The sequence below is a fragment of the Cervus elaphus genome, chromosome 3 (genome assembly GCF_910594005.1).
Source record: "Cervus elaphus chromosome 3, mCerEla1.1, whole genome shotgun sequence".
Classification (NCBI taxonomy): Eukaryota; Metazoa; Chordata; class Mammalia; order Artiodactyla; family Cervidae; genus Cervus; species Cervus elaphus.
The window spans coordinates 34,654,076-34,680,404 of NC_057817.1; the positions used below are offsets into that span (position 1 = coordinate 34,654,076).

At 38.4% G+C, this 26,329-nt stretch overlaps 1 protein-coding gene and 1 long non-coding RNA gene across 4 annotated transcripts in view; one reads left to right on the forward strand and one right to left on the reverse strand.

Moving 5' to 3' along the window:
* Positions 1-722, reverse strand: part of LOC122682977 — a 64,811-nt gene extending 64,089 nt beyond the window's left edge. For all 3 annotated transcript variants that reach the window (XR_006337587.1, XR_006337584.1, XR_006337588.1), the window contains exon 1: positions 189-722. This is a non-coding gene — a long non-coding RNA (uncharacterized LOC122682977). The remainder of the gene's footprint in view (positions 1-188) is intronic.
* DBX2 (developing brain homeobox 2) overlaps positions 1-26,329 on the forward strand; it is a 36,788-nt gene that overhangs the window by 749 nt on the left and 9,710 nt on the right. Inside the window, exons 2-3 of the mRNA XM_043886389.1 lie at positions 15,435-15,530; positions 26,104-26,291. Coding sequence (XP_043742324.1) covers positions 15,435-15,530; positions 26,104-26,291 — 284 coding nt within the window. The remainder of the gene's footprint in view (positions 1-15,434; positions 15,531-26,103; positions 26,292-26,329) is intronic.

Genomic DNA, 26,329 nt, shown 5'->3' on the forward strand with positions numbered 1-26,329 from the left:
GGCCGCGGGCCCGCCCGCCCCGGTGCCCAGGAATCCGCCCGGGCCTCGAGCTTCCGAGAGCATCTCGAGCGTCAATGGAGATGCGGCCTCGGGAGTGAGGAGGGTACCACCGCTAATCGTGATGTTCCTCCCCATCCCATCCCACCAGCTTCCTCTTCGCCCCTTCTTTCTACAAGTGGTAGGGCTACCTTGAATTTCAGGCCTTTCTGTAGAAATCCTGAAGTCACCTCGGGCCTTAGCTGAAAGCGCAGCCCCGCTCCCGAGATCTCTAGGCTCGCTGGACCAATTTCACGGGGTTTCCAAAATTCAGCGTCTCTTCTCGCCCGCTCCTGTCTCGGAGGCCGAGAGATACCCGCTCCCTGGAAAGTTCTTGGCTTGAAGTGGCTCACGCGCCCGCTTTGGGGGCTTTTGCCTCTCAGACCTTAGCGTCGGTCCGGGCGGCTGGAGAACACGCGCAAAGATCTTTGGAAAAAGAGTTGAGCCAAGTTTTGGCTTTTTCCACTCATATTTTGGATCGCTAAGGCGCAAGAAAATCGACGCCGGCTTTTTCTTCGGGCTGAGCTAGACCAGTTGAATTGGCTCCTGGAGTAGGAAGTTCACCAAATAAATGAGAATTTACCCCCAAAGGGGCGGTTTTGGTTTGCTTGTTTTAATTCCCGCATAAAACCGGAGTGTTGTGACTGGGAAGAGAATGCGGACAGTTTAATCCTGTGTTAGCTAAAACTTACGGAGGGGCTGCAGAAGTTGGCCTTGAGAAGGGGAAAAGCGTCTTAGTGACTCAAAAGCTGAGATCCAGTCGGATTAATTTTTTTTTTTTTTTTTTGGCTGCGTCCTTAGACGATCTTAACTCATTCTCTTAATCCCGATGGGTTTGTCCAGAATGACTAATCGACGCTTTTTCAGCAGATTTCATTGTCCCAGCAAACTGCCGGATCAAATTTATTGCAAATGACTTTATAGAACTGAACATGTTTAAAACCTGTCCTGGTCTTTCAGTTTGAAATGGTTACTAACAGAATGGAACAAATATAATTATATGAGCACCGGTCTCATTCACACAGTGTAAAACCTAAATTCTAAGCAGCGTTTTTGCACCCTGGGAGAGGAACAGATTCAGTTAAAGGCAAAGTTTATTTGCCTTGGAAATCTGGGCCACTCTCCTTTTTGAAGTATTCGGAAAATTAGAAACGTATATAGCAGCTCCGTTTAGACAAGCGCTAGTAAATAATGTCTCATAAAAGTAACATTTTCAAGAAAATTTAGTGATTTCGGTGGTTTCTGAATGGCTTGGCATTGTGTTCATAGAAGTTACTTTTCAAAGATTCTTAAGTTGCTCTGGATCATGATTGGCTATTCCAAAAGGCTAATTTCAACCTTTGTAGATTTTACAGGTTAGATTTAAGTAAACCAAGCGCAAATCAAATGCAGATATTTCAATAACTCTGAAAAATTATTTTGTATACCTACTCATTTCATTCAGAATATTGCAATTATTCAGTAAAGGGTCTAACTACATTCTTTATATTTTCAAGAACATATTCATTCCGTACACTTATTAAAACATCAAAATGCAAAAATGCTTTTTGGAATAATTGAGAATGTGAGAATTTAAATTTCACTTTGAAGTATTTTAATATAGTTTTAGGCCCATATATCTCCTAATATTTTATTCAGTCCTTATTGAAGATTTGATGCTTTCTGAGGTTAATTTTTATTTGAACAAATAACTTTTTATTTTAAAAAATCATTCTTGTAAAGAGTGCATTTAATTTTTGAAACTTGAAAAATATCTTAAGAAGAAAATTAAAACCCTGTAAATTTGTGCCCATGAATATGCTTAAAAACATTTGTTAATAATTTGACAGAGAATACAGTTTTGTGAGCACTGCTCCAGTTTTGTCCTGCCAAATGACAGATTCTTGTCCTGCCAAATGTTGTGGGAATTCTTTTGTACTGTGTAGAATTATGAAGTTATAATGAGCGCTGACAATGTTCGCTATCACCTGAAAATTAGATGAGGATGAAATAGTGATTGACGTTCTGTAAAGAGTAGAAGGGAGATTTAGAAAAGGTACTGTTTTCAGAACAACAGTATTTCTTTCTGAAACATCAGTGAACAACCAGTTCTGATCTTCTGTGCATTAACTTACTGGATCACCGAATGTGACTTTTAATGATTTCAGTGTATTGATTACCTGTTTTTTTCCCTCAACCTTAATTTGTTGAGTGCACCAGTCTAAATATTGAGTAAGAAAGCCTTAGAGTTGTTTTTAAGTGCATTGGTGAAGGACAGCACCATTTAACTAGGGGATTTATGCCACTGCATGCATTTCTGCTTCATTATTTCTGTTACCCACTATTAATTATACCATATAGTTCATTCATTCAGCAAATGCTTACTGACTGTCTCCCATGTGTCCAGACTTTGTTCCAGGCCATTGGGATAATCAGGGAACAAAACAGATGACCGTCTCTGCCCCTGTGGAGCTTACAGTCCGTGTTCTGTCCTACTTTATGGTTTACCAAGCATTTTCATAATTGTTAGCTGCTTTAATCCTCATAATAGGCCAATTTTTTCTACAGTGATTATTCCACTTGCTAATTTTGTTTTTGTCTGAAGTATCAGTTTAAAAACCTGTGATCTTGTGAAAGAGAAAAATATTGCCCCTAATTCTGTGATCTTGTGAAAGAGAAAACTATTGCCCCAAATATTCCTTACACTAGTTTTTCACTGAATAGGAAAAAACTAATGAGGGCTTATGGGATAACCAATTACATATATCTTCATAATAAATCAGATTGGGATGTTATATCTGAGCCCATAGGAAATTGGTCTTTCCCTTCATCTCGTTATGTGTCTGAAAGATGGTGACAGTTAAACAGTAACACAGATTTACAGATTATGAATGAAATTTAGCTGTCTGTGCTTCATTCCTAAAAACTGGCAAGTCTTTAAGAATTTAGAGTAAAAAAAAGGAACACTCCATAGCTATATGTTGTCAAGTTGTGTATATAGAGTAGTTTAAAAACTTTAAAAATCAGAGCACATTCTCCAAGATTTGCGAGGGGCATGCTTAATGTGATAACAGGTAGTGAGTAGATTCACCTCCAGACATTGTATGTGAAAAAAATCCTGATAATCATCAGAGATCCTTCCCCAGAAGTTCGTTAATGTCATCATTTGGTGGCTATTGTACTAGATTCAGATATCCATGCTTTTGTATATTAAAGAAGGTCTTGAAAGTGTAAAAATCTGGACAATTTAAATTTCTTTTAGTTATGCAACCTATTTTCTTCAAAGTGGAGCAAATAGCCTTGCTTTTCAGTGACATTTGTTATTTTGAATGTTTTAGATAATGGTTGAAATAATTTCCTGAATGTAATTTAGTGATTATTAAATCTACTTCTTGTGCTGCATATAAAAGGATTAGAAAGCAATTTTTTATTCTGAAGAGTTGAATTAAACTGTCCTTTTTTAAAAAGTAATTTTGTCCAGTAGGTTGTACCACTTAGTAGTACAGGCTTGGAATCAGATCCACCGTATTTTTTCTGGTACCCTGTTAGGTTTCTTATTACTATTAATACCTCACGTGGACTCTGATTTTCTTGTCCACCTCACAGCCCAGCTACTACTTACTTATTAACCTTGACTCTGTCTTAAACTACCCACACTTGTGTTTTGTGTCCCACCTGGTAGTTTTTCCCGCTTTCACTGAGATATAATGAAAGTGTGACATAAAATAGCTTCTCTTACACCTTAGGCACTTTGAGGAGGGAGGAGAAACTGGACCACCTTGTGTTCTAGGTGGGGATTCCAGTCCAGCTGAACATTTCGTGATCTAATTTATGCAGCTAGAGTTTGTTATTTATTTTAGCTAACGCTATGCTCTAGTTTTGTTTTGGCAAATTAAAATCACAGAATCTTGACTGTTGATAATGCTGACCCAGAACCAAGACAAAGACAGTGGGGGATCCAGAAGAGGATAATGATGGGGCCCATGCTTGTAGTTCCTTGCTCAGACCATCCCCCTAAAAACATCCTTTGGTGGAATTGTAGATAATACCCAACAATATTCTTATTACACTTGTATTTTTTAAATAAGCTGCTTACATATCTTTGGACTTATATTAACATATTAACAACTTTTGCATAGTTTATAAGGAATCGGCTCTGAACAAATTACTATATGGTCCCAAACTTCATAAACTTCTTCAGGTTCAGGAAGGTTTTGCAGTGAAGAGGACCAGTTGGACTAATAGACAGTCTTTTTACTTCCAGTTTTGGATTGAGAAAACCACACTGCCTCTAAATAATGTCTTGAGTTGGAATTACAGAATGGTAGCAATTTATGTGCATCTTATTTGCCTCTGACATTAGTATCTGTCCCTCTCCCAGTCACTAAAATATGCTTCTCTGCTTTGCTTTAATAGCAAGAAATCTCAATATGTTCACATGTATTGAAGCTTTATTACTGAGGTTTAATAATAAAACAGGAGTAAATCCAGGAGGCAAGTAGGAACATTTCAGAATTTTCCCTTTACCTCTTAACTCACGTTAGGGATTTGAGGATTATTTTAAGAGGCACAGTAGTTTGAATGCCCAGAAAATTGTATACAGATTTAAGCAGAAGTGATTGGAGGATCTAGAGAGTTCAGAGTCATCAGGACACCAAATGATGCCAAATGTTGTTATATGTTGTAGGTGTGTGACACCATATGTTCTGGACAGTTTAAAAGAATTGTCAACCGTGATTTTAGCTGTGTTTGTTTGCCATCAGCGTGGCTCAGATACTGAAGCCAACACTGTACATTAGAGTCTGTTGTATTCCTCTTGGAGTGTGCCACCTCCTTCCTGTGCCCAGCAGAAATAGTCTCTTTTTGCTGTAAGAAAACATCTCATGGTTAGTTTTGTCATTGGACAGTGATAAAAATTGAAGCAACTTGAAAGTAAGGGAACCAATATAGGTAATAGCTGCATTGGTAAAATATTTTGAGCTTCTTTGCTATGAAAAACTTTTTACAGAAGAAAAAATGTTATAGTCTTTCAAATATTTAAATAAATGTGTTCTTATGTTGGAATTGGGAGGTAAATACCTTATTTACTCTTCAACCTACTTTCTGCCATTCTATTTCCTTCGTTGATATCATCCATAACTTTTGAATCTATCTTATTCTATCTTTTGGGGAGATTTGATTTGTGGTTCTTAAAAACAGTATTTGTCCACTTAATCATGGGCTAACAGAGGCTCCAAATAAAGTTTTTTTTTTTTTCGTTTTTCTTTTTTTTTTCCTTTTTTTTTCTAAGTTTTTTTTTTTTTTTTTTTTACCTTGTTACTGTGATTTTTTTCCACAGTGAAGGTACATAATTTTTTAAGTCAGTTAAAGAACTTGGTTTTCATCCAAATACACCTGGAGTCTGTCAGAAATAAAAAGGCAAATTGTAAAAAGAAACAGTATGATTTCTATGTAGGAATGCTTGTTAGAATTTCTCCTTCTTTAAGACTTCATTAGATCATGCTTCCATTTTACACTCTCTTAGTAAAAAATTGGATTTTTGCCTTAATGTCTAATATGCTTACCAGACCCTTGTATATTTTATTCCAAAATATTTTTATTTTACTTTCAGTAATGTTTCCACTTTTAATGAAATCTCTCCCTTTCATTCCTTTTAGCCTCCAGTCAGTACCTGATTTGGCAATGCTGAATGATTCATCACTTTTATATAAAGTTACCATAAATGATTTTATTTTTAATAGCATTATTCATTTTGTCAGCCAGCTATTAGTTGGGAATATTTCAGGGGCACACTCTTTGTGAGTTATATGAACAGTAAACTTAAGGCACTAAAATTCTCTCTGAAGTCAGAGATCAAAAAGTCTCTATAAGTTTTTAAACTTTTGTTTCAGAATCAAAGCATCTGGGAAAAGGAAAGGGAAAAAAAAAATCAGGTCTTTTTTCTATATATTGCTAAAATATTTAATTGCCTTCTTGTTTTTAAATATTCCAAAGATGAACTAGGTTTCTACCTTTTCTTTCACATGTTCAGGCACCATGCATGCCATAGCAACCTTGATTTCATTAATTCTGTGGTTATCAAAAATAGCATGTACAATATATACATGTCTAATGGTCCTCTTCTCGCTTGGAGAATCCCGTGGACAGAGGAGCCTGGCAGGCTACAGTCTATGGAGTCGCAAGAGTTGGATACGATTAAGCACACACAGCTCAACAGTCCTCTGGAGAGAGCTCAAAATTTCTTATTCCTTAAAAATGTAAATCTCTAATACTTTTAAAATTAAAATATATGAAAGAAATAGCTATTCTTTGAGAAGACTTATGTACATTAAAAGGGAATAAAAACCATGATGGCTGGTGATTTTTTTTTTTTATGATTTATTTATTTATTTGAATCCACTGGGTCTCTGTTGCTGCACGTGGCCTTTCTGCAGTTGTGGTGAGCTGGGGCTTCTCTTGAGTTGCAGCGCGCACGCTTCTCATTGTGGAGGCTTCTCTTCTTGTGGAGCACATGGATTCTAGGGCTGTGGGTTCAGTAGTTGTGGCACACAGGCTTGTTTGCCCCAGGGCATGTGGGATCTTCCAGGACCAGGGATCGCACCTGTGTTCCCTGCATTGGCAAGGGAATCTTAACCACTCAACCACCAGCAAAGCCCTGGTGAATTTTTTAATAGACTAACCTAGGACTCGATTGAGTTTAGGTGTGTTGAACCTGTGCTGTGCTTAATCACTCAGTCGTGTCTGACTCTCTGCAACCACACAGACTATAGCCCACCAGGCTCTTCTGAAGATGGGGATTCTCCTGGCAAGAATACTGGAGTGGGTTACCATGCCCTCCTCCAGGGGATCTTCCCAACCCAGAGATTGAACCCAGGTCTCCCAGAATTGCAGCCGGATTCTTTACCATCTGAGCTACCAGGGAAGCCCGTATTGAACCTACTGTAGAGTTATATTGGATCCGATCCTTCAAAGCAGGAAGAGAGTCATTTCTGTTTGCTTATATCTATAGGTGCTTTTGCACTACAAATTGAACAGATGCAGCAGAGACCACATGACCTGCAAAGCCTAATGTATTTACTCTCTGGCCTTTTATAGTAAAAATTTGCCAAAACTTTCTCCAAAGCATAATATATAGTTTTCCGAGCTGGTTTTAGCAGTATTTCTTTAATTTTAAAACCTAGATTCAAGTCAAGATCTTTAAATGACGGATTATACAATCCCAGGCAATTTGTATAACTCCTTTGCGCCTCATTTCAAAATGAGCACAGGTGATAGGCTCACCATGGGACTTTCAGCCACACATCTCAAAAGCCTGTTGGTAACATACAGGGAAAGATGTAAAAGAGTTCCACCACTCCACCATAAACAAAATGCATGCTGGTAAAAGGGGTATTGCTGTGTAGGAAACCATCTCAAAACTTAGAGGAACAATTGGTTATTTTTGCTAACGGTTTGTTGGGCTGTCTAGGCTCAGCTGGGTGGTTCTCACTTGGAATCTCATTGCAGTTAGAAGTCAGCTGCGGTCATCTGTGGGCTCAGCTGAGCTGGATGTCCAAGATGGATGTCCATGGACTCATGCGGCAGACAAGGATGCTGGCTGTTTATGGGGTGTTCAACTGTGAGCTGTTCTAGCAACCTTTGATGACTGCAGTGAACTGTGATTTCAGGGTACCTCAGCTTGATGAGAAACCAGACTCCAGACACTTGTTGGTGTTGTGAGGAGAGAGGAGAAGGTGCTAGTGGGAGTGTCCAAACAGCTGGTCGTTACCTCTTGCCACAACATCTGACCACAGTAGGATCTTTCCATATAGTCCCTTATTATTCCACCACCGCTCATCCGCCATAGTTAGGTGATTTTTTTTTAAGTTGCTCTGATCATATCATCAAGTTATTTAGGAAAACATCAATTATTCCTATTTGACTAGCAGATCAAATAAAAATATTCAGTTTGTCCTTTAAGACCTTCATTTTATCAACTGCATTTAGCTCCTCCAACCACATTCCTTTTTTCAGTTATACATAAATATATATTTATATATATTTCCTTTCTCATATTCTTTCCCATTATAGATTGTTATAAAACATTGAGTATATTTCTCAGTGAAGGTCCTTGTGGGTCATCTGTTTTGTGCATAGCAGTGTATAGCATGCAGTAAATCCCAAGCTCCTAATTTATTCTTCCCTACTGCTATCCCCTTTGGTAACCATAAGCTTGTTTTCTATGTCTATGAGACTATTTCTGTTTTGATAATAACTTTGTATTATTTTTTTAGATTGTACTTTTAAGTGATATCATATAATATTTGTCTTTGTCTGACTTACTTCACTTAGTATGATAATCTCTAGGTCTATCCTTGTTGCTGCAGATGGTATTATTTCATTCTTTTTAATGGCTGAGTAATATTCCTCTCTGTGTGTGTGTATGTGTGTGTGTGTGTGTAGAGGCTGACTCTAGTATTCTTGCCTGTAAAATTCCGTGGACAGAGGAGCCTGGCAGGCTACAGTCCATAGGGTTGCTCAGAGTCGGACACAACTGAGGCAACATAGCGTGCACACACACACACACACACACACACACACATCTTATTTATCCATTCATCTGTCAGTGGACATTTAGGTTGCTTTCATGTCTTGGCTATTTAGTAAATAGTGCTGAAATGACTGTTGGGGTGTCCAACCACATCCTTAATGCTCACACCTCTGACCTTGGTCCAGCAGTCAGGCTGATCTCCCTAACCTGCGCTGCGTGTCACCATCAGCCTTGCCTTCTTTCATTTTTTTCATGCCACCTTTCTTTCCTGGAATGCCTTATTTCTCTTCTTATGCCATTCAATACTTTCCCAGTCAAGTTTCCAGATCAAGATGCTTTTCCTGCTCGAAGCCTTCTTGACAGAGGCTCTTCTTGACAATACTCTTTTCTTTTTACTTGCTAGTATGTTTTAGTGCAGGTCTGAACCATGCTGCTTCTTTTTATTTGTTGTCTTAGAATCAATCCCAAATTATGTAATAATGGTAGGAATAAAGGCTAACATTGTTGAGTGCCTGATGTATGTCAGGCATTGTTTTGTGTTCTATTCAGTGGTCTCATCCTGACTATACATTGTAATCACATGTGCAACTTTTGAAAAAATATTAATAGTATGTTGGGGGACCCACTCCTACCAGCCTGATTTAACCAAATTGCTGTGGGGTCCAGGCTCTGTATCTTTGAAAAGCACTCTAGATCATTCTCATATGTATTCAGGGTTGGGAACAGTGGTTAGGAGAACACACGGTACTATTTTTTTTTAAGATCTCATGGCCATGGGAAATGCCTCAGATTTTATAGAACAAAATTGAATTTGGAGTATGGAAATATTTGTATTTCATTTATTTAATCAGCAGATTCAAATCTGTAAGTTATGAAACTTTTAAAAATAGAAATTCTTCCAGGGAGGGAAGCTATCCTATTATAATCTTTGTCATCCCAGCACACAATGCATTATGTGGCATGATAGACATGCAGTAAATATTATTTGCATGGAATTAAAAAGACAGAATCAAACAAGTAGACACTGCACTTGATTTATTTTCTCATGAACTATACGAGACTATTAAGACCTTTGCTTTCTGTCTCTGAAATACTCAAAGCAAAAAAAAAAATGTGGACTTCTGTCATTTTTTGATGAGCAGAAAGGTAAAGGATGACTTAACTTGTGATGGAAGGCATGTTTGCCTGTGGATCACATAAATGAATTACTTCCAACTTGTGTGATATAATAAATCATACCTTATTCAATAAGTGATATTTCTTAGGTTTCATAACTCATGACAGATAGTTGTCATTCTTTAGAGATTTTTTTGGGGGGGTCCACTTAAGATAGTCTGTTCAATTGTGTCATATATAAAGGTCAGAAGTTTAGATTTCTTTATTCCCAGTGCCCATATACCCAGCAATTGAAGGAGGCCATTAAAACCATCCTTTTGAAATTATTTATTTCCCTGTTATTCTTTACCAGAGGTATGTCTTGACCCTTTGGTTGCCTTTGTAAGACCTCTTGGAACCTTTTCTCTTTTTTTCTTCGTCCTTCAAATGTGCTGCCTAGTCGGCATAGCATCACAGTGGCTCCTGAAATTTATTTGAGGGTTTTATTAGTGGTCTTTAAGACTCTTCCTTTGACATGTCAGCCCACATCAGTTAGTACCACAGTTTGCTATGACAATAAAAAGAATGTGGTTTCACCCTATTTAGATACACTCTGTTCTTCTCCATTGGTAAAGAAAGTGAAAATAATAAAAAACAATGAAATGTTTTGCTTGCTTTCTAGACCACAGAATTTCGAAAATGATTTCTCTGTAACTAGGCTTGTAACCATCCTTGACTATGGGGTGCTTTTGTCACAGAACCATCTAGTTAAGTTTAAAAAAAATCAGGCCAGTTCACCATTAAGTTGGCGCTAAGTTCCCATCTTCATTAAACATTCAAAATAATTAACAGTTTGATTCTGTGTTTTCAGATAAGTCAGAACATGTGATTAAGAAGTGAAAAGTTCAAAAGTTTTCTCTGAATAAGCGAGCTTAGTCATTTGGATTCAGACAGTTTTGTTCTAGAAATTTTAAATCATTTGTTTGTAACTTGAAACAGAATCCCACAGAACCCGGAAGGCAGATTTGTTAGCAGAATACAAAATTTGTAGTATCCTGAAGTGGTGTGCTCAGAGAAGCTAGCATCTTGCTGCAGGATCTGACAACATGCATTTCTCCCCCCCACGGGGAAAGTCATTCATTTTTCTCTTATGGAAAGCTGGGGAGATATGGAAATGTCTGCCTCTTACTAAGTAACTGCCAGTATGTGTGCCTGACATCCTTCTCTCTCATGGCTAAAAACTATTAATACATATTATGCTAAAATACCTGTGTTCCCCTTGTCTGCTGAGAACAGTCATCATCACATTCCAAATGCAGGTCCATTTGAGGATGAATATTAATAAATGAAATAGCAAGAGTTAACTTCATAGCCAGTCTAGCGCCTAGGTATAGTAGGCATTCCTGTCATATATATTGTTTGGTAAGCCTAAAACAAATTGTTCCTAAGATGATAAATGATAAAGTGACTGCATCTGGATTGCGCTGATGGGCTTTGAAATGCAGATCATGGTCTTGAAATTGCCTTGTTTTCTGCCCTTTTCAGAGTATCTCCAAAGTAGTTCCTAAACGGTTTGCTAAAGTTTTAACGTATCTGTTAACTTGTCACTTTGTTTTTATCATACTTGAGTTTCCATTTTTTGCTCACTGCTTGAAAAAGTATGTGATTGACAAACGTTAAAATGTAATATATATCTTTAATGCATTGCATTGTTTTCAAATGGCTATTTCTTCACACCATTCAACATCCCGGCCATCACATGCTCCGTTAGGTTAACATTTGACTTATGTCCAAGTACGAGCACGTAAAAAATGGAGCACTTAATTGAAATTTCACAGTGATTTCCACATAAACCAGCCTAAACAAGATGTATTTATGCATAGAAATTAGGAATCGACTAATCTTCTGTGTAAATATATGTGTGTCAATTAGGTGATTTTAAATGGTGAGAAAATACTATACAATGGAACTTTAAGCCTGGTCATGTCACATGTAGTTCTTTAGCCTCTATAGAGTTGCTACTGTAGACATAGCAACTGTCATTTTGATTACAGAGTTACTATATTAAGATAGAATAGTATGGAGTAATATAAAAAACTGTTCAATTAAACTTTTTCTGGTTAAATTTAACACTAAGAGCCTATATCTCAGAACCTCATTTATTGCAGTTGAATTTAATTGAACACTTGTCTCAAATGAACCATACTTTTTTTTTTTTTTTTAATTGGAGGCTAATTACTTTACAACATTGTGGTGGTTTTTGCCATACATTCACATGAATCAGCCATGGGTGTACATGTGTTCCCCATCCTGGCCCTCCCTCCCACCTCCTTCCCTATTCCATCCCTCAGGGTCATCCCAGTGCACCAGCCCTGAGCACCCTGTCTCATGCACTGAACCTGGATTGGTGATCTATTTCACTTATGATAATATATGTGTTTCAATGCTATTCTCTCAAATCATCCCACCCTCGCATTCTCCCACAGAGTCCACAAGTCTGTTCTTTACATCTGTGTCTCTTTTGCTGTCTTGCATATAGGGTCATCGTTACCATCTTTCTAAAATTCCATATGTATGTGTTAATATACTGTATTGGTGTTTTTCTTTCTGACTTACTTTGCTCTATATAATAGGCTCCAGTTTCATCCACCTCATTAAAACTGATTCAAATGCATTCTTTTTAATAGCTGAGTAATATTCCATTGTGTATATGTATCAGATGAACCATACTTTTAAAAAATTCTTTGTTTTCATTTTTAGGGCTGTAGGAATAAACTGAGAAACATTTTGGGTAGAATAGTAAAATTAGTAATTTGTACCTATCCTGCATTGTTATATTGATATCAATAGTATCACCATAGCATACTTATTTTCTACACTAGATATTGAGCAAAAAAAATTTGTGTGTGTGTGTAACTATTATGATAGATGCTTACGTGCACATATGTAAATGCAACATGGCAAGCCATTTTCTTTTACCTCAATTTACAAAATGCCAAGCAGCACAATAGCTATAACTTAAAATACCTATGGAGTACTTAGTTTGGAGGTGAAGTAAGTTAACAGAAATACTTGAGAATAAACATGAGACAACTTTTATTATGTATATTAATATCCACTTTTCAAAGTGCTTCATATATTCATAGAAACATTAAAAAATGTAACTCTTAACTTGGCCTTAACAATGGCATATTATTATAACATTGTTGCTGTTTAGTTGCTAACTCATGTCCAACTCTTTTGCAACTTCATGGACTCAAACCCACCAGGCTCCTTTGTCCATGGAATTTTCCAGGCAAGAATACTAGAGTGGGGTGCCATTTGCTTCTCCAGGGGATTTTCCCGACCTAGGGATCAAACCTATCTCTGCATTGGCAGGCAGATTATTCTTTATCACTGAACCACTTGGGAAGCCCTATTCTTATAAGATGTAAAGTTCAAATAAAGTGATTTATCATTTCTGTGATGGCTTTTAAATCAGCATTAGAACAACTTATGATAACAATGACAATTTTTAAAAAGTTTTATAGAACTTACTGAACACCAAAATGGATCTCTTTTTCATACTTCGGTTAGTTGCCATGTTTTCAAAGTAACATTGACATTTTATTACTTGAAAATTCAGGTATTAAAAAACTAAAGCCATTGACATTGACAGCTTTTCATCATATTGTTACCGCATGGACTATAACCCACCTGGCCTCTCTGTCCGTGGAATTCTCTAGGCAAGAATACTGGAGTGGGTAAGCCATTTCTCCAGGGGATCTTCCCGACCCAGGGATTGATCCTGGGTCTCCCTTATTGCAGGCAGATTCTTTACCATCTGAGCCACCAGGGAAGCCATATTATAGAAAAGACCCTCCATTATGGTTAATTTGCAATTTGACACCATTAAAGACCATGAGACCATAAAATTATTTTATGTTCTTATATATTTATTTTGATATGTCCTTCAAAGATCTTGGTAAAATAAAGGAATGCTTATCAATTGGTTAAAATTTGAGTCTGAAATTACTCTGTTGTTGAAAAAGGCATGTATTTGCCGCAAAATTATGTTCACTGTATATGATTAAGAAGTGAAAAAAGTTTCCATTGAAAATAAAGGGAGAATAGTAAAAATATTTATTTTCAAGTCATCCTCTAGATTTAAAAGTTATCTGTTACAGAAGATACTATGTTTCAGAGTGTCAGAGGAACAGGGAAAAGATTAATTCCTGATTTCCTATTTCTTAGTTTTAAGATCATTCATTCATTTATCAAAAATCTATTGACTATTTAGAATGTGTCAGACACTCTGATGGCTATGTGATGGTAAAAGCAAGTTGCCCACCTAAGGAAATCTCACCTGTGTTTATATTATATTAAACCCTACTGTACAAAAGGACATATTGTATTTAAGGTCCTACACTTAACCAAAGCCTGACATATGATGAGTGAAAGTGAAGTTGCTCAGTCGTGTTCAACTCTTTGAGACCCCATGGACTGTAGCCTACCAGTCTCCTCGGTCCATGGAGTTTTCCAGGCAAGAGTACTGGAGGGGTTGCCATTTCCTTCTTCATGAGATCTTCCCAACCCAGGGATCAAACCTGGGTCTCCGGCATTGCAGGCAGACGCTTTACCATCTGAGCCACCAGGGCATATAGTAAGTGCTCAGTTCAGGAGAGCTACTAGTATTCTGTGACATCCTTTATAGCCATTTTTCATCTGCTGAGGAACAGAGTTTACAATTTCTTTATTTACAAGAGTAATGAGAACTATTCTGTATATATGTACTGAAAATGTTCTGAATAGCATAGTTTAATAAAGTGAGCAGAGCAGAATTATATGGCAACTCCCTATACTGTAAACACACATGCTTTCAGGTTAACCAGATATCACTTGAGAGTAAATGTTGTTACTATTCTCAAATACTTTTAAGCATGTAAAAGTGGTCAGAGAAAACACTGTTGTCATTGAATTACTCAGTAAATTAAGTGTTTTCAACTTTGGAATCCAGCTGTCTATATATTTCAAAGCACCTTCTGAAAATAAAAAGTGGAGTAATATAACCTCTTTAAAAACTAAACTGAAGCGTGTAACATACTCATTGTTTCTTGATAAGTATTGTATCTAGAACTGCTGCTCAACGTATTGGCCCCTAGACATATGAGTCTATTTAAATTTTAAAAACCTGAAATGAAGAATTCAGTTATGCAGACATACTGGCCACATTTCAAGTGCTCAGTGGCATATATGACAAGTAGATACATATTGGACACGCAGAGAGAGGATCTGTCCATCATCAGAGAGTTCTCCTGGGCAGTGTTGCTCTAGGCAATTTTAAATAAAGCACTATTTGATATTTACTATTTATAACCACACAGAAAATGAACAAGTAAGTTTGGTTTTGATAATTTGAGCGTTTATACCATAACTTCCAAACCACGATTAAGTTATTCAGCAAGCTCTGACAGGTGAAGACTACTTTATTTATTTACTTTTAAATTTTATGTATTTATTTATTTTGAAGGATCATTGCTTTTCAGTTTTGTATTGGTTTCTACCAAACACCAGCATGAATCAGCCGTGGTTTACCCATATCCCCTCCCACTTGAACATCCTTCCCACCTCCCTTCCTATCCCACCCCTCTAGGTTGTTAAGACTGCTTTAAAATGACGTTAATTCCAGTAAAAGTTGTAGCTAACTAAATGCTCCGAAGATGTGGGGCTTTACTGCGTGACTTTGGGAAAACTGGGATTTTGAATATTGTCTAAAAGAAATGGCTAATCAATGCAATCAATGCTTTCTCTGCAGCGCCTTCCAAGCCTTTTTTTCTGAGCGCCCCGCCATTCTACTCAGCGTGCTGTGGTGGGTCCTGTCGGCGCCCCGCATCCCCCACTGCTTTTGCAAGTAAGTTTTTATGCTTCATCAGCAATGCCTCAGTTACTCTGTAAACCAAAGCAGCAGGATTTAATGTGCTCTGGAAAACTAATTGGTAATGCAATGACAAGGAGCTAATTCCTCGCTAAAAATCACAGCGTTCCTATTCAAGAGGTTTCCAGAGATTTATCAGACCTCAGCACAGAGTGCGATTGTGAGCGGTTTCTAACAGCCTTGAAACCCAGGGCTGACACATCAAGGAAAGTGACTTGTTTTCCATTTGCTATAAAAGATCTCAGAGGGACCCATTTGGCTCTTGCTAAAACATGTAGCGATGCTCATTTAAAGAAGAAAAAAGAAAGGAAGGAAAGCTAAGAGACTGTGTAAAATTTCCATTCGGTTTAAAATGTGACACAGAAAGTCGCTAGGTGTCCAAGGAAAATAATCCAAAATTGCCAAGATTGTAAAAGGAGATAAATACCATCTCTTACGATCTTGAAGAAAACCAAGCAGGGTTGTAGGAAGTGTTTTCAAGAGAACTTTTCTTCAAACATTACATCATTTTAATAGTGTCCGAGATAGAGGGGGAATGACAACCTTTGAAACTTGAAGGGCACACACACATTCACATGTACAAAGGAAAAAAAAAATGTCTACGTGAAAATAAAAAGAAATAACATTTACAATGATCTTGAGATTTTTGGTCAACTAAGAATCTGTAGGCAGGAGGACTCAAGTTTGTGATAAAGAAGTCCAGCAGAGGGGTATGTGGATTTCTACTGCCAAGGAGAAAATATTGATTCAGGTTAGCAGCTCTGTCAGGTGAAAACTGAGCTAGGAGTAGAGTCAGGCTGAAGTTCAGAGCTGTATCCTGGTTGAATTCAGATCTCTGTTGCCTCTCTCTCTGCATGTGTTTTATGAATGTTTTAGGAGAGCAGTTGCTCAACAGAATGATTCCTGACAAGTGAGGCAGCAAATGCTGGCCGTTTAATGAGCTGCAGGCTTCTGAGCATCTCTTTAGGGGGCTGATACTTTCCCACAGGGCACTTTACATGGCCGGGACCCAGCCACAATGGGTGACAGACCCGTGACCAATCGCCACTTTTACTTGACTCATCCACACGCGACCTCACCACGATTTTTCACTGTGCCTATGAACTTTCAGAACCATTTCACAGGGAAAAAGCGCGGGCAAGGGTCAGTTGCCCTTTTGTATGGTCATAAAGCGAGACTGTGTGTCAGTCTTTTCTGCTGTCTCACATTCCAAGTGAATTTCTGGACACCATTTAAAGCACTTGGCTGAAAAATAAAGCAGTGAATGAAACTGACTTTTATAGACTCATTCCAGCTCATCTTCCCATATAACCCTGTCCACCTGAAAAGGGATTTAGTGGATGAGCTGAGTGTATACAGGGCTTGCTGAATACATAGGGCCTATTATCCTCTGTGGGGATTGTTTATTAACCAGGACTGATACACTACTATTTTGGAAGTGACCTATTAATTGTCCATTTAACTAGAATGGATTGACTCAAATAGAAAAATAGAAACCATGACTAAACCTTTTACTCGCTCCTTCAAGGTGGTCTCCTATGAGGGTAATTGAAAAATGTTGTACAGATTAAGGAAACATTTATTACCATATATTAGAGTATCAGGAAAGAACGACTGGAGCAGAGGCTTACACCCCAAACATCTGATACTGCAGCGTGGTGGTGTCTCTGTGGAATTAATCTTTAGTGTGGTATCCCAGGGGTGGAGATTGAAAGAGTTCCCACAACTAGTTTCAGTGATTTCACCTTGGTATATAACACTGGTTTTCTACTTTAGAACATCTCTGGCAGTGTAGTTTAGGTAGGAGGCAATGGACCAAAACATTTCATGTGACAGGTGGACATTCGTGTGTGTGTGAGTGTATTCATTTTATAGTGGTGTTTTAATAAGAGTTTCTAGGCTGTAAAAGTATACTGGTGCTCAGGCCAGTTTAATAAGTAAAGCCCATAAAAGTAAGTCGAAAGTCATTTCCTAGACAACTTCATCTTCTCAATTGTTTGAAAAAAATCACTCTAAGCAAGTCTCTTTATTCTCCATCTGCTTCTCGGCCCTTCCCACTATGTGCCTTTGGTATAGCTGTTGTAAATTGTGGTGTTTATTCCTGGAAGCTTATAAAGCTCTGTGTTTACCTCTTTTATTTAATAAAACATACAAGTGGAAAATCAGCACTGCTCAGACTGATGTTTGTCTCCTTTCTAAGTTGCCATTTTAAAACAGCTTAGAGATGCCACCAGTGTTCTTAATAAAAAGGTTGGCATCTCATTAGTGATAAATCTGAAGTGAATTTCCTATATTCTTATGTATAATGTTTATTGTATTGGGAGCAAATAATAATGAAATGGTAGATTTTGGCTGTCAGTAAGAATTTTACATGAATACTCATGATACCAAGGAACAGTTAATAAGGCTTACAACTGCCCTGTAAGGTTTTTATTTAAGGCATTTATTTGCTTTTCTTCTTCTTGTTTTTAATAATAAGAATGATTTTATGCCCAGGAATTTAAGTTTTTTCCATTTGCACAAAAGAAGGAAAATGAACTGTCCAAGTATTTTGTATTTAGTTTCAGCCTGGACAGCCAAAATTATGGTTTATACTAAAAATTTTAATAAGTTGTAAAATCATGGCCCTCATCACTGTTTCACAATATTGATTTTACTATTTCTAAAAGTTTAGGATCAGATCAACACATCCATAGCAAGAGAAATATAATTTTGATTCTTTACATGATTCACTTGTTTAAAATTGATTTAGTTTTTCTTATTAACCTGTTAGATTTATGATTGACTTATTGCAGTGTGGAAATAATCATTCATTCAGTGCCCTTCTCACATATAATAAATAGTTTAATTAGCTATTTAAGCACAATCCTTACAGTGGGGAAAAATTAAAAGGCAGTGGTAAATTCTCCTCTTCCCCAAAGCAGTGTAAGGAAAATCTTTGATAGTGTATTCATAAGGTTCCTTTCAAAATAGCATACTTCTCAGCTAAAATGAGATGGAAAGTTGTAGAAATTATGCAGATAATGACTTTAAGAAGAAGACTACATGAAAATGTGTAGGTGTCTTAATTATGCAGAATATCTCATTGAATTAATCAAATCATTATTTCTTTGTCTTTGAGTACCCAACTTGAATTTAACCTTTCAAGAATTTTATGCATTAAAAAACAAAGTTTAAATTTGGAGCAGCATTATGAAGATATGAGTAAGGACATACTATTCTGGAATAAATTGTTTCAGCTTTCTTGGTAGATGAACTTAGATTATGCATTTGGAGATAATTTTACTATCTTCCCTTCCTTGTTAAAACTTAATAGAATATAATATACCCTTGAAATTTGAATTTAGGATTTTGTTGAAGGCAGCAGGAAAGGGACCCTGTTATTGTTTTAGGTTGGTCCTAAGAGTGTCACTGTCAAAGGTGGTGATGCTCTGGTGGGCGTACACCTTGATAAACACACCTGTCCTGGCTGTGTTCTGCCCTCAGCTGGAGTGGTCAGTAGGTTTAGGGAACTGAACCAGACCTATGCATGCATGCTGAGTTGCTTCAGTCATGTCTGACTCTGTGACCCTACATACTATAGCCCGCCAGGCTCCTCTGTCCATGGGATTCTCTAGGCAAGAGTATTGGTGTGGGTTGCCATGCTCTCCTCCAGAGGATCTTCCTGACCCAGGGATCGAACTTGTATCTCTTGTGTCTCCTGCACTGGCAGGCAAGTTCTTTATCACTAGCGCCACTTGGGAAGTCCCATCAAAACCTATGGAAATCCACAAAAAGCTGCCTGAGAGCTTCTTTTATAAGGATTTATCTTTGGAACTCTAAGATTTTAAGACAGATGCAGCATTTTGTGATAATAGATAAATAGTCTAGTTATTGTGCTGAACATGTAAACGAGTTTGTGTGATGAGTTGAACATAGGTTTTGACTTCTCAATAGCAAAGGGAGGGTACTCTATAGATAAATGACACTCAGTCAACCAGGAAGAAGGTTTAAAGGAGTCAGAGACTCAAAGACAATAGCTTTTCCAAGTTGATGGCTCTATTCAACAATTCCACAGAGGCAGTGAAAGTATTCAAGTAACATTTCTGGGATGGAGTTTTCTTTCTCCCCAAATGTTCATTAGTAGTAGCAGTAGCTTACCCTGGGGTAGACAGAAACCTCCACCAGTTTATCTACTGAATGTTTCTCTATTGCTCATCGCCCTGTATCATTCACTTAGCACACCTCCGTTTGAAATGCCTTTCAGAAGGCTCACGTCACACAGGGATTCCCCGGGGGTGAAGGTGATACAGGGGAGCTGTCACAAGGTGCTGGGAATTACACCTTTGCAGACTTTGTTATCCTAGGTCATTCTGCCGTTTTAATGACTCTCCCCAGCTTCTGACCTCTTTCCATGACCATCTGTAATTTTGACAATCTTCGGTATAGTTTTAAAGAGTGTTGGCTGGCCTCACTCTGCTTGCATATGTGGTCTCAACTACACAAGTTATCTTTCCAGAGCCTCAGTTTTTTTTTCCTATGGAAATGAGGATGCTAATATCTTCCTCTGGGGATTGTGGTAAAGATTTCATGACACACTACTTATTATTGGCACACACAGCAGCACATACTGAGCCCCAAATGTATATGGAAGTCACGCTATAAAATGATATGCTGACATCTGCAAGTTGGCAGAGTCTATAGCGCCTTGAGTTGATGGCCCTGGCTTCTAAAGCCTCTTTTCTAGGCCTGCTCTAATCTCTGTATCTGTTCATTGTTATTTTTATAGTATTTATTTATTATTGTCACCTATAAGTTTCCATATAAAGCAGATTTTTGTTATGAATTTAGGAATAATCAAAGGTATTTGTTGCTTGTAACTTTTTAATAGCTTCTGAGAGACTTTTAAATCACCATCAAGTTCTTGAAGTGCCTGTTTGTTTTGCAGGTGTAAATTTGAGCTCATATTCCTACATTTAGAAGGTAGGAAAATGGGGTAAGTTCCTCACTGGTTTATGGTTAGGGCCAGAGAGAGCCCGCAGAAGACTCCCAGGGGAGATGTGAGGAGGAGCAGCATCTTGCCTCATGCTTCTTGTAGGAAACTGAGCCGTGTCTGTTTATGAAAATAGTCATGATTCATGTATTGAGAGCAGAACTTCGAAAAACCAAGCAGCTAGCACACAAAGGAAGAATGGGCTGTTCTTTATATTTGCTGTGGCTTTTGCTTGTTCAGTGGCTGTATTTTTGCTATAGAGCACCAAATCCTGAGGACCAAACCAAGGAGTTAACCCTCTGATCCTCACAACTACTCCAAAGGTCTCCCTTTTAGAGATGGAGTCTGGTCTGTGTGTATTCTCACCCCTCACACTGGTGAGAGTATTGTATTTGTAGATCTCTTTGATGGGGCTCTTCTTTCTGTTCTTAACATGGCTTAATAGAAAACATAACTCAATAGGAAAATCTGTGGGTTCCTGTTAAAAAGTCTTAGGGGCATTTAAAAGTGTTACCCACATTGTTTTAGGTAAACATTTAGATGTTAGTGAAGAATGCACTAAATGAGTAGAATTATGACCCCTATCTACAAAACCTTGATTTAGAAAAATTGTAGGAAAAAATTTTAAACTAACTTATATTGGGCCATAAATTTATTTGTATTTTTGTATAGATTTAATAAGTTGTATGATAAAGTATGGGGCTTCCCAAGTGACTCAGTGGTAAAGATTTTTCCCGCCAATGCAGGAGACATAGGAGACCTGGGTTCAATCCATGGGTTGAGAAGATCCCCTAAAGTAGGAAGTGGCAACCCAGTATTCTTGCCTAGAAAACCGCGTGGACAGAGGAGCCTGGCAGGCTACAGTCCATGGGTTACAGGAGTTGGATATGCCTGAGAAACTGAGAACACGCACACACATATATGTGCACATATATGTACATGTATGTATATATATGTGCATACATGCTTCCCTGACAGCTCAGTTGGTGAAGAATTTGCCTGCAAAGCAGGAGACCCTGGTTCGATTCCTGGGTCAGGAAGATCCACTGGAGAAGGGATAGGCTACCCACTCCAGTATTCTTGGGCTTCCCGTGTGGTCAGCTGGTAAAGAATCTGCCTGCAATGTGGGAGACCTGGGTTTGATCCCTGGGTTGGGAAGATCCCCTAGAGAAGGGAACAGCTACCCACTCCAATAATCTGGCCTGGAAAATTCCATGGACTGTATAGTCCATGGGGTTGCAAAGAGTTGGACAGCTGAATGACTTTCACTTCACTTATGTGTACATACATATGTATGTATAACTGAATCATTGTGATATACACCTGAAACTAATACAACACTGTAAATCAACTATACATCAATTAAAAATAAAATAAATAAGAAGTTATATTAACTCAGAAAATATTGGTCTTCTGAAATGCAAGGTCCTCAGAAGACTTTTCACTGTGGCAAGTTATATCCTAAATTTGTTTCAGTCACTCCTGGTCCAACTCTACCTCCCAGCTAATGTCCTGTGTTCTTCCTGCTCATCCCCTGCGTCCTCTAGAAGTACCAAGCTCTGTGAGATTCCTGGATCCACCATGTCTCACCCTGGTCCTCCCTGCATGCAAGCTTCTGCAGATGTCAGTTGCTCTGTCTGCTCCGTTGTTGAGCTGTCCCACAAGAGGAATTGCTAGTCTTTTGGTAGCAGTTCTGTCTCAGGATTTACTCTGCTGGCCTCCAAAACTAAAGGGCTTCTCAACTGGTGCTTAAAAGTTCTCTATGTGGTGGTCTGTGGGTGTTTATCTCATTGTACTATGTGTGATCCTATCCTCCTCACATTTCTCGTTATCAAATATGAACATCTGAAGGATGGAGTGGGTTCATTCTCAGTTGTCACTCAGTGATGATTCAGTTACTTGGCTAGATTCTCCCCTAAAGGTTGCTACAATGTTTGCTTGTTTTCCTTATAAAACTCAATCAGAGGTATAATGTAGAGTGGAGATGCATTATTTGTCTATAACGGTAAGATGGTAGCCTCTCTTAGTTTTTATTTTTGCTTTATCAGTCTTTTTTCCTTTCCTTATTTTTACTTAGCGTTTGCATGATATGTATCTTATATATCATATAGTGTGTTTTTCTTGCTGCTGCCTGATCTTCCTAGGCATCTTTAATGGTTCTTTAAATTTTCACTTAGTAGGTATAACATGATGCGCTTATGCATTTCATTACCTTTGGGTATTTAAGTTTCTTTCCCTAATTTTAATATGTATGGCTATAATAATGGTAAATTGGACACACTTATAAGTTAAGAATTCCAGATCAAAATATGAAGTGAGAGGGTCATGCTGGAATTTTGAGGACACTGTTGCCAGGCTGTATCGGAGATGCCATGTGGTCCTGACCAAGGACAGGGAGCAGAAGCCCATAGTCACAAACAGGAGCCCTGGCTGTGTTCATAGATGTTTCTTTCTTCACAGTCTTGACCCACCAAGAAATAGTGACTCCAGTTGCCAAAGCCTGACTTTAAGATATGACCTTGGTGTGAGGCAGGCAAAGGTAATTGGTTCTATAGATGGAGAATTAACCAAGATCCCACAATAGAATGAATCGAAAAGGCATCAGTAAAACTAGAGCTTGGTAAAGAATTGGGCTTCATTATATCCCAAGGATCATGGCATTTCTATGGAGATTTCTATGAGTGTTGCAGAGCTCAAAGAAAGAGAGAGAGGCCAGTGTTTCTTTTGGGAATGTCAGGATGAATGAGAATGAGACATAACCCAGAGCTGAGAGACTAGCTAGAAGTTGTTTACGAATCTTTTAGACAAATAGGAAAGAAAGCAATTATATTACAGAGGTAGAATTGACAAGATTTATCCGTTTATTGACATTTTTCTTCTAAAATACAAGTCAGAATTGTGTCAGCACTGTGTAGGGTTAAGAGCATTTGTTTTGGAATAAGTCTTTGGACAAAGTTCCTTAAGCTACCTAAGCTTCCTTTTATTCATCTTTAAAATGTAGAGAATAATAGTAGCATTCATGGCATAGATAGGTTGGGAGAATTAAATGGAATAATGCATATCAGTGGCTTAATACAGGGCAAGTATGAGGACAGAGAAAGTGCTTGGTGTGTTTATTATTATCATGTCACATCCTACTTAAACATATTCTGTTGATCTTCACTACCTATTGGATAATGTTCCAGACCCTTGTAGTCCCCTTCATTGCTGATTCCACTCCATTCCATAATCTCTACACCACAGGTCCAGATGTCTTCAAGAGCCTGACAGGTAAAAAGCAAGCTAGTGAGGCTATCCCAAGCTAGGGACCACATGCTCCCTATAGGGGGCATCTGCCACTCACTCTGGTAGCTCTTTGCTCTGTGGGAGGTAAGCCTAGTGAGGTTACCTTTGAAGAGATGTTGAAAACCTGAGCTTCAAATGAAACCTCCCAATTATTCATTATGAACAGCTAAATCAGAATTTTTTACCAACAGTCTAAGACCAAACAAAGCACACCTCCAGGCTGGATATGGTTTCTAGCTTGTACCCTCTGCTTTATGCCGTTCCTTGGCCTTGCTGACTGCTTACTTTTCCTTGTTGTTCAATCACTAAGCCACGGCTGACTCTTTGTGACCCCGTGGACTGCAGCATGCCAGGCTTCCCTGTTCTTCACTCTCTCCCGGAGCTTGCTCAAACTCATGTCGATGGAGTCAGTGATGCCATCCAACCATCTCATTCTCTGTTGTCCCCTTCTCCTCCTGCCCTTAATCTTTCCCAGCATTAGAGTCTTTTCCAGTGAGTCAGCTCTTTGCATCAGGTAGCCAAAGTATTGAAGCTTCAGCCTCAGTCCTTCCAATGAATATTCAGGGTTGATTTCCTTTAGGAGTGACTGGTTTGGTCTCCTTGCAGGACAAGGGACTACTCTTTTTAGGCGACACTTTATTCCTTTGTGCCTTAGTACTTTGAAACATGCTGGTCATTCTGCCTGGGTTGGCCTTAGTTCCTTTTTTTCTGGAACTGAATTGTTCTGTTATACTTGACTTAGCCTATTTTCTCTGAACTCATCACTTCATTTTTTGTAATGCCAGAGCATTTTTGAGATCATTCTATTCTAGTACTTAAGACATTCATTTGCTTCTTTATTTAGAAATAATTATTAAGCACCAAAATGCATACCAGCTACAGCTGTAAACTGGAGTCCCTGCTCTCCTAGTGCCTCTATTCTGGAGTGATGTTCGTGTGTTGGTCCTGCCATGAGAAGGTGATCTCCTTGTGGCAGGGACCATGTACTTTTTGTCTGGTTTCCTTGGCAGTTAACCCAGTGAGTTTGATACCCAGTATATTAGTGTCTTCTGGCTGCTGTAACAATTTCCACAAGCGTACATTGTAAAACAACACAAACTTACTGTCTTACAGTCACAGAGATCAGAAGCCTGAAATGGGTCTCACTGGATTAAAATCAGGGTGTCGGCAGGACTGCATTTCTTTTGGAGGCTCTAGGGGAGAATTTGTTTCCTTGCCTTTCCAGTTTCCAGTGACTGCCTGCATTTCTTGGCTTATGGCTCCTTCTTCCAATATTCAAAGGAAGAAGTGTGACATCTTCAAAACTCTCACTGTGACTTCCTTTTTTGTCTCCCTCTCCCACTTACATTGGACCCACTTGGATTCTCCAGGATACTCTCCCAATTTCAAGGTCAGCTGATTAGCAACCATAATTCCATTTGCAACCTTAATTCCCCCTTGATATTTAATGCAGCATATTCATGTGCTCTGAGGATTAGGACATGGGCATCTTTGGGAAGGACTTAATTCTGCCTACCACTACTAGAAAGCAGAATGAACGAGTGAATGGTGAATGATGAACGAAACTCACAGAGGCTGGGAACCAGTGTTGTGCCAGCCAAAAAAGGCAGAAGAAGTAGTGTCTCTGCCCTGAAGGAGTTGATAATCAACTGAACTGAGAGGGTAGGAGGTGATTGCAGGTCTTCCAAACCTTCCTTCTCATATTAAACATCTCCGACTCTTGCATGCTTTTCCTAACATCCCAGATTAAGGTTAGACCCATTGTTTTGTGTTCCTAAGGCACCCTCCTTAGGAATACTTCATCACACTTTTGATGCTAGTTCAATAAATGCCTCCCCCTTGATTTTATAGGTAATGAGTATGATAAAACATATGTCTTACTTCTCGTTGTGTGGCTTTGAGCAGAGTGCCTGCTCATATGGTAAGTGTGCAACAATTTGAGACAATAAATAAATGAAGAATTAAAGAAAATTAAGTATTTAAACCATCTATCACTTGTTCTGCATTGGAGCTTTGTAACCTGGGACCATGGACTTTCTGACATGGCATGCAAAATTGGGAAGGCAAGCATCTGTATGTTGTTTTATTCCCCAGTGGGTAGCAAAGAACTTTTATCAGATTCTCAATGGAGTCCATGACCAAAAAGAGGTTAAAAAGCACTCTATGTGTACAAAGTTCAGAGATGAGATAATTTGGCCATGGCAAAGAGGTGGAGGATGTGGTTCTGGGGAATATGAGTGGAATTCTCCTCCCAAAGCTAATGGGGCTTTTTGTATTATTTTTTCCCTCTAGGAGAAGAGAGTGTACTGCCTCTTCTGACACAAGAATCTACTTCCAAAGCTCGGAGGGGCATTTTAAGAAGAGCTGTCTTTTCTGAGGACCAGAGAAAGGCTCTGGAGAAAATGTTTCAGAAGCAGAAATATATCAGCAAAACAGACCGAAAGAAACTTGCCATCAACTTGGGACTAAAAGAATCACAGGTACTGATGAGCAGGAAGATGTGTGGTCAGCACACAGC